The sequence below is a fragment of the Lytechinus pictus genome, chromosome 16 (genome assembly GCF_037042905.1).
Source record: "Lytechinus pictus isolate F3 Inbred chromosome 16, Lp3.0, whole genome shotgun sequence".
NCBI classification, from domain to species: domain Eukaryota; kingdom Metazoa; phylum Echinodermata; class Echinoidea; order Temnopleuroida; family Toxopneustidae; genus Lytechinus; species Lytechinus pictus.
The window spans coordinates 6,289,871-6,299,700 of NC_087260.1; the positions used below are offsets into that span (position 1 = coordinate 6,289,871).

Here is a 9,830-nt window from a genome sequence, read left to right on the forward strand (position 1 = left end):
TTTCATGCATACTTTTCGATGAATTTTGTGAAAATTTTCAGTAAAAATATGTACGTTTTCAAAATCTCTCGTGGCAACTGCCCCCCCCCCCCAACTGCGTATGGCTATGATTATGTAACAATATATTCGTCGTTACAACTTTTTTCTTTTGAATTTTATTGATCAAATAAAAACATAATTACAGAATCAAGATAGAAATTACAATGTATTTACATGATTACACAAAGCAGCATTAAATATTTAAGAGAAAGAAAACAAGGGTATTTCAAACATTCAAATCGAATCTTCATTTTTAAATGTAGAGGAGGTCTGTTCTTTTCATTGGCTATGAAATATTCTAAATCCTTTAAAAGCCAAGAAACCTTCAATTCCGGGTAGAATCATCTTTATATTTGCAGATGTAAACATAGTTTATAAACATTCTTTAATAAAAGAAAATTATCAGTTAACAATATACGTAACCATTGTTCCACCATCTTTGATCAATATTAGAATAATCCTGACACTATTCCCTTATTATCATTTGGTGATTTTTCACTAGATGAAATACAATATTTACACTTATTTGTCAAAAGTTCGTGCAAAAACGCGTCTTAAAGCGTGGGAGACTGAGTTTATTGCAAACAACTTTTAGTAAAACATCACGTCACCAAGCACCGAGTGTGTACACTATGAACACTGCGTCAATTTGCATTCTCTGATATCATTCAAATAAGGAATTTTTCTGTTTGACGCAGATCAACAAAACCTATTATTTTACGTTTTATTATCGAAACACAGAAATGATTATAAAACAATGAGCATGATGCGTGTTTATGATGAACATTTATCATTGAATTTTGAAATTGTATGGAGACATTTAAAAGCCTTGTTTTTAATACCGGTTCTTTGGACTATGACACCCATCCTTCTTCCTTTATTCGTTTTATTTTCTATCCCATTTTAGTAGACCAGTTCATGGCTTTACCAAGAAACTTTTTGCTGGGGGGGGGGGGCAGGACGCGTAAACTTTTTCCAAAAAATCGAAAGCAAAAGAGCAAAGCGAGCGAGCTTGCCAATTGGACGCTTTTGCATTTTTTAAAGTGAAATTAAACGATTTCGTGCATGCTCTTAGTAAATTTTGTGAAAATTTTTAGTATAAAATGTAAGTTTTCACAATTTCTGGGGGCAACTACCCACCCCCCCCCCCCCGCTGCGTAACGGCCATAGACTTTTTTTTAGATTAACCTTGAAGATGATTTTCAAATTCACATTTGATGATTATGCATATACCTTCTTTTATACATTCTTTTATCATAATCCACTGAAAAGCAAAAAAAAAAGAGTGTACATAATTTTTGATAATTGACAGGACGGAGCCAAGTGCCAAAAGAGGACAATCAACAGACAATTTCCTAATTCTTTTAATTTACTGACGTAGGCCTACTCTTCTAGTTATGTATATGGTCTATGTTATTGACATTTCTTTCTTATAGAATTTGAATAACACCGAATGCTATGCCAGGAAAGCTTACGTAACTTATTTTGTTATGTAAATTGTTACTGAAAAGTTGTTCATGAGCTAATTACGAACCAAAACTTATTAAGTAGCATTCGTCGCCACTACCACTGTGTACAGGATGAGTCGTGGTCTAGTGGTTCTGACTCTCGCCTTTAAAATAGGGTCGTGGGTTCGAATCGTAGCCATGTCGTGTTTTCCTTCAGCAATGAATTTATCCACACTGTGCTGCACTCGACCCAGGTGAGATGAATGGGTACCCGGCAGGAGTAATTCCTTGCATGCACTGAGCGTCAGTGATGGTAGCTCGAGCTAAAGCCTGGGTAATAATAGCAGCTCTTTGTATCCGCGGGCAAAAAGCGCTTCATAAATCCAACTATTATTATTATTATTACAAAACTTGGAATGGTCAAGTCCCCTTATTATTTTTTCATCAGACACCCTGCATAATATCAATGAAACAAGCTTCAGGCCCCAGATTAAAAAAAATTTGCAGTTCCTCTCTCACGAGAAATGTCCATATTTCTAACTTTGTACCCATCATGAAGTATTGGGCAAACATTGGAATAATTTCGTCAACGTTGCTTTGTATATTGTTCAAGTGGTGCTTACCTATATTTGCTCTTTAAAGTAGTTGGTGTTCTCTTTTCAGAAAGTTTCTAACATAGGCTGAATTCGTAGACATACATTATAACTACGAAACCCCCATTTGGTCCACCATAAGTTTGGTCTAATTTCCGTTTTTTCTTCACTATCACACTAAGTCTAAAACCTAAATTCTTATGATTTTAGCCTAACATGGGACGCAGAACTATGGGGAATGTGGTAGCCACCTTTACAGTTTTTTTTTCTTAGTACAAATGACCATTAACTTGTTATTTTTTTAATGTTCAGCACCCGTCTTATGCCCAGATGATGGTCCAATTTCCTCGTTGTCTACTCATTATTTTCAATTGTTTCATTAATAAACTATTCATTTAATCTAGACTAAATTGTGTGAGACCAGGTGGATATTTAACGAAACGGCTATAGCCTAACTGGAAATTCAATGGTGAATGGGCTATATGGAAAATAAGCCAAATGGTACATTATAGACCGTCACTGTCAATGACTGTAGACAAATTGGATGTAGACGAACTAGCATTATAGACCATTATCCCAGTATAGTGGTTTATGAATAATGAATAAAATAGAAAACCATTTCGCCACAATATGCCAATATTTATTAATTACCGCGGTTTGAAGTGTATCAATTTCACTCGTTATGAGCATTGTTCCTAGCCTGATCAGTACAACTCAAACTTACTGTGAAAATTGAACTTTTTGAACGTGTCGGAATGATTTATCTGAAATCTCGGTCAAAATGCGCCATTTTCATATGATTTTTGTTTTCTCAATGGATAAACCTGATGAATGGTTGCTGGCTGCTATTTTATTCTGATTATAATTTATGGAAGGTGTAATTATCAAGCACGCGGAACAACTCAAAATCGTATAATAAAGGATGGAAAAACGCACATCACAATCATGGCGGGTCGATTATATAATTATTTATTTATTTATTTTTAGATGAGGAGCGCGTAAAGGAAAATCACACTGTAAAAAATGTGGTGTTAAAACTGACACCAGTTGGTGTTGATAGAGGTGTTAAAATTACACCCTAGAGATTGAACATAACACCAAAGAGCGTAAATGTAACAAGCAAAGGTGTTGTAATAATACCTATAGGTGTTAAACTAACACCGTCAATATTACACCGGTGTAAAATAACGTAGTCCTCTCTGTACACCGATCAACACCACAGTTTTTGTTGTGTATTGCAAGCAATATGAAGTGATTTTTTTTTTTACAAAAACCCACAAACAAGATACGTTCTATAAAATGAATATTTTAAGAACAAATATTTGGGAGTGGGAGATCATGAACGGAGGCAACATGATGATTTTCGGCAGGGGGCGATCCCCCATAACCCCCTCCCTTCAACGTACCCTTGACACACACCTACACCAGGGCCCCGTTGCAGAAAACTTGCTATAATAACAAATTTGCAATAACAGTGTAAAACTACTGAAATCGTTCTTTTTAATTGGCATATATATTTTATTTGTTATAGATATTGTGCATTTTAGCAAGTCATTATGAAATGGGACCCATATAAAGTTCTGTTTTACTTTACTGATTATATTCAGCATTACAGGGAACCCGTCATCTAATATATAACTCAACATCAATGGAGTATAATCATATACGATGTATGTACAATCACTTATATACATAAACAGGACTTTCGGCTCATTTTACAACAGGCGATAACAATGCCAGGTATGGCCAGATTCAATTTCATTATCAATAAAAATTTAGTTCTACCAGCAAAATACCCCGTATGATATACTACCCCTATACATACTTGACACAATGATGTACATTGTATTACAAACTTGACATTTAATTGATGTCAATACTATTTATTTTAAATATTATTGAGAAGAAAATATATCCCCTCCGAAAAAATGAAATAAGATAATTATGTGAAAAGATGAATCGTAAGCAATAAATGAATAGACAGATAAATAAAAAAAATTAAGAAGAATTATAATTTTCTTACTATTATTTCTATAAATCACCCCTTTGCTGATAAATAATATAGGCCTTCTATAAATCACTTAAACAAAGGAAATGAACATAAACCCGAAAATCAGCACTATAGGGTATAGGTAACATAAACTAAATAACAATATAAAGATGATGATAATAATAACAAAGCATCAATAATAATAATAGATAATAAAATAATAATGAATACATACTCATTGGGTCAAATTATTAAACCATGATGGCAAATGCTTTGTTAGTTCATTAATAGAACATTGGTGTTAATTTAACACTAACCTGGAATCTATATCGGTCCACACTAGAGAGGTGTTGAAACAACACCGGTTTGGCGTTAGGCTAACACCAATTAGTGTTAAACCAATATCGGTTTGACTCTTAACTGGTGTTGTGTCAACGCTTCTCTGCTTTGGACTAATAGATACCAGGCTGATGTTAAATCGTTAAATCAACACCGGCGTTTTTGCATGATAGGAATAGCATTAACAACAACAATGATAATGAAGATGACGATGGCGAAAATCATGATTATAAGGATAATAACAATGATATTCATAAAAATGATCATAGCAATCATGCTAAAATATATATAACGATAAAATTCAATTGCATTTATTTTATTTTCAACAAAGTATAAATCAGGAAAATACAGTTTGGTCAAATAAATTGAGTCAACAAAAATGATGATGATGATGATATTGATGATGATGATGATGGTGGTGATGATGATGATGATGATGATGGTGGTGGTGATAATGATGATAACGGAGATGATGATGATGGTGATGATGATGATGGTGGTGATGATGATAATGATGGTGAATGATGATGATGGTGATGTGATGATGAATAAATAGTGGCATTGCGATAATGATGATTATGTTTTTGAAAATCAAATGTTACCCCATCAAAATTATTTTAAACAGCTCCTATTCAAATTCAAATTCGCATTTATTCATTTCCTACTTAAGTATCACTCCTTTCAATGATATTTTCCGATTTTCAATACCAAACACTTATTCATTTCCGACTGAAAAAAGGGTATTGCATATAATTTACATTCGATTGTATAACTGATAATTGACAGCCACAGAAGGTGTACAAACACTCTAAAAGAATTGGGTAAAAAAATTACCCAATATTGTGGAAAAAGGGAACCTGCATGCTTGTTGGGGAAGATTTTGTCCCGTGTTATGCAAAATGCTGGTTTTATGGGTAAATTTCAACGAAACACTGGTTATTTGGTATCATTTTCCCAACATACATGCATGTTCCTTGTTTACCTAATATTGGGTAAACAAGACAATCAAAATACACAATTTAAGTAAAGATCTGTAGATTTATATATCTGTCAAAATTGGGGGATTCGATCGAAATTTGGTGAGGGGTGGATGACAACTCTAAAACCTACAACAGAGAAATAACAACGCATGAAGAGAAATATTACAAACACATAACACACACAAAACGAATAATTAAAGAAAATATGTAAACATGTTTTTTTTTTTTTTTTAACTGTTAAATAAAGTTCAATTCATCTTATTTTGTGCAAACATGACTAATAGTGCATGATATCTTTCATATTTTCTCCATGCACAGAGCTTACGATTGTTTGGCATTATGGAACGCCTTCAATTCGAGTTTTGCATACAAGGAACCGTGTACCAGCGTGCCAGAAGATTTTGACGCCTACGTTGACATGGTTTTTATGCCCCTTCCCGAAGATCAGGTCTGGTTTGTTTGTTTGCTCTAATTTTTGTTGGTTTTTGCTCTGTATCAATTTTTTTCTACGCCCCGTTGTCTCTTATCCCTCTTCATACTTCTTCCCGCCCGCTCCCACTCGAGTCCCAACCACTCCCTCCCGATGAGTCCAGCCCTGCACTCAGTTCTGAATCTGATTCCACTTCCTCTGGAGTGCTGCTCCCATTCCCTCCCTAGTCCTGCCCAATTCCCTCGATGTCCCGCCCCACTCCATCCCGAGGAGTCCAGCCCCACTCTCTCCTGAGTCCTGCCCACTCCCTCAGAATCCCACCCCACTCTCTCCATGGTCCCGCCCATTTCCTCCGAGTCCCGCCTCCACTCCCTCTCGAGTCCCGCCCCACTCCATCCCGAGTCCCGCCCCACTCCCTCCCGAGTCCTACCCTACTCCATTCCTCCCTTCCCTAAATCACACGCTCTGTTTTGTTTAAATATCACTCCTTTAAACGTGCATGGCCTATTCACTCTTTCAATTTGAAAAAAATCACCTCGATATATTCATTCTATCATTGAGATTATTTTTCTTTCTAATGATATGATTTCCCCTTATTATAAATACATGTATACGCACGCCTGGGCCCTGTCTTACAAAGAGTTACGATTGATCCAATCTATCTCAACCGTATGGAAAAACATCCATACAATTGCCCCCCCCCCCCCCAGAAATTTGCTCAATCTCTTTATAGTAAGCAAAGAGAATCACACTGAATCTTCAAAAGACTGATGAATGTATGAATATATATACATCACATCTAGAAAATATTTTGAACAAACATGCATTTTAGATGTTGTCGTTGCTGGCTTTCCCTAGTTGTGATTGATCGGATCAATCGCAACTCTTTGTAAGACGCCCCCCCCCCTGGTGACTTTAATACGTATTTTTTCCTTCAACGGACAAGGATTATTTTTCCAGTTCCTAATATAATCAGACATCGCCATCTCCTTCTTGTTTGAAAACGTTACGAAGATTTTCCAATTTTCTCTCAATGTAGTGTGATATTGATTTTGCAAATAAAAATGATAATTAGTTTTCAAAAGTATAGAAATTACAAAGTTTCCTCGTCACCCTTTATCTGCCCCTTCCCGAAGATCAGGTCTGGTTTGTTTGTTTGCTCTTGTTTTTTGTTGGTTTGTGCTCTTTATCAAATTTTATCTACGCCCCGTTATCACTCAAGTTATCTCTCTTTATACTTCTTCCCACCCAATCTGATTCCATCTCCTCTGGAGTGCTGCTCCCATTCCCCTTCCAGTCCTGCCCATTCCCTCAAAGTCCCGCCTCACTCCATCCCGAGGAGTCCAGCCCCACTCTCTCCTGAGTCCAGCCACATGCACTCCCTCCCGAGTCCTGCTTCCATCCCCCTAGTCCTGCTCACTCCCTCAGAGTCCCGCCCCACTCCCTCCTGAGTCCTGCTCCCATCCCCCTAGTCCTGCCCTCTCCCTCAGAGTCCCGCCCCACTCCCTCCCGAGTCCTGCTCCCATCCCCCTAGTCCTGCCCTCTCCCTCAGAGTCCCGCCCCACTCACTCTCGAGTACTGCCCAACTCCTTCCCGAGGAGCCCAGCCCCACTTCCTCCATGGTCCCGCCCATTTCATCCGAGTCCCGCCTCCACTCCCTCTCGAGTCCCGCCCCACTTCCTCTCGAGTCCTACCCTACTCCATTCCTCCTTTACCTAAATCATACGCTCTGTTTTGATTAAATTACTCCTTTAAACGTGGCCTATTCACTATTTCAGGGTTATTTTTTCCATTCCTAATAATCAGACATCGCCATCATCTTCTTGTTTGTCTTGTATGAAAACGTTAAGAAGATTTTCCGATTTTCTCTCCATGTAGTGCTATATTAACTATGCATATATAAACTGATAATTAGTTTTCAAAAGTATAGAAATTACAAAATTTCCTCGTCACCCTTCATCTGGCGATTTTTACAAACGAATTCTGACGCCTGTTATAAGCTACTGAAATTCTTGCATCTGATTTTAGCTAAATATTTTTGTCAGTGACGATTATGCACTCAGATGAAAGCAACTGATGAGGTAATACGCTCACTATATACAAGCAGGCTGACCGTGTTATGATGGTCTATACTCCCCCGGGTTTACTTTTCAAAATAGTCTAATACCAAATGGGCTAAACCCATTTGGTCTATACTTTCAAGTTGGTCAATTGCTACTTGTTCTACACTGCACTTGGTCTATATACCTACCCAAGGTAACTCTCACTTATTCAAAATAATGTCCACTTGGTCTAAATTCCTCTAAATCTGTCGTTAATTCGTATCGAATGAACATTTGGTTCATAAACAGTTCATCTAAATTAACCATTATAGACTAAGTGCCAAAGTAGACATTAGCCCGTCAAAATTCAATGTGCATAGCCTATCCTGGACATTAGGCATAACTATAATGGACTAAATGGCAATGTTAGACTTACTGGTTAATATTTATTTATTATATATACATTATGTACTAAAGGTAGATTAAAAAGATCAGACAAATATTGGTCGGAGAATAGCATGGGTGATGAGATGAAACAGGAAGTAGGTGAAGCTTACTGGACCAAGACAGTGGTAATTTCATTTACCATAGAGATTTACCCTCGCTGGTACTCAAATTCATTTTCCCTATTTTTTGTTTATTCAGACTCTGTTCTATTCAGGAATGTACAGTATGGCGATGGCTATAGGCAGACAGTCCTCTGATTATACCAACATCGAGCTGACGATGCTCGGCAGAGTAGTGGACGGAAGCATTTTCTGCAGTATGGCCGAAGCACCAGGGATAAATTACGATGCATGTCCGAAGTTTGGCAGTTGCACGAACGAAACCCAAGCGGCATTCTGGGGAAAGTCGTCAAAGCGTGTAAGCTATATATATGGATTTAGAAGGCAGGATAAAAAACAATAACATTGCAAACGATAGGCCTATATGATTATACAAACAATATGGATTTAGATGTATACCTAAAATATTTCTGTCTTGTACGAGTACATTCAAAACATACAACCGCCACATTTTACATTCTCACTATCTGCTAAAATGGGGGGGGGGGGGGGACCCACTAAAACCAATGTTCGTAGTTTTTGTACCCCTCAGAAATGCAGATTTGCCTGCGGAGACTGGGAAAGTACAAAATAGTAATATAGAACATTAAGTTTATCGCTTAAACAACAAGATAAGTAAGATAAGAGCAGGCAATCACTACGTCGTCTCCGAGTCTGGGAAAACAAAAAATGACACAAAATGAATCTTCTCGCAAAATTTTGCAACTGACCAGGATTGGTCAGTAGGGGAAGGCGGGGTAAGTTGTGACACTTTTTGCATTTTTTGTTAGATCTAATATGACTAATAATATTGTTGAAATAAGTACCTAGCCTTTAGATTTGATTTTTGGGAAATATTTTTCACCTATAAATAACTTTCTACCCCCACACTGAAAGTCATTGTGCCCTTTGAAAAAAACGATGTCAAATGGCTCAACTTGCCCCATCTGTGGGGTAAATTGAGCCACCTTCTGGAGTAAGTTGAGCCACAAAAACTATGTACAAAATGTATGCGGGAAGAACCAGCATGTCAATTTTCCATTTAAAGTCTTTTCACTCACTAATTCTTTATAAATACTAACAACCTCTAAAATAAAAAAAAACTGTCATGTGAATTTGCTCCTTTCTGCCTGCATATCAATGGATTTTGAAGGTTTGTTTGTTTTTTTTATCATACATTACCATAAGAATTACTATGGCTCAACTTGCCCCATGTTGGCTGGCTCAAATTACCCCAGTCCGAACTTAATGCGTTATTTTCACATCCACACATTTCTTATGCATCCATCACGTAAAAGACTATGACAAGAATGAGAATCCATATACCTGGACTAACAATGTTGTTCTTATTTCTTTATTATATTTATAGACGTGTGCGGGTAAAAAGCACTTATCTATTTCACATCCTTTTTTAATTTTTTGGT

The 9,830-nt window shown here is 37.0% G+C and overlaps 1 protein-coding gene across 1 annotated transcript in view; it reads left to right on the top strand.

The window, feature by feature from the left end:
• The window catches only part of LOC129279062 (ADP-ribosyl cyclase/cyclic ADP-ribose hydrolase-like), a 29,947-nt gene that overhangs the window by 7,756 nt on the left and 12,361 nt on the right, over window positions 1-9,830 (top strand). The window contains exons 2-3 of the mRNA XM_064111249.1: window positions 5,708-5,837; window positions 8,507-8,725. Coding sequence (XP_063967319.1) covers window positions 5,708-5,837; window positions 8,507-8,725 — 349 coding nt within the window. The remainder of the gene's footprint in view (window positions 1-5,707; window positions 5,838-8,506; window positions 8,726-9,830) is intronic.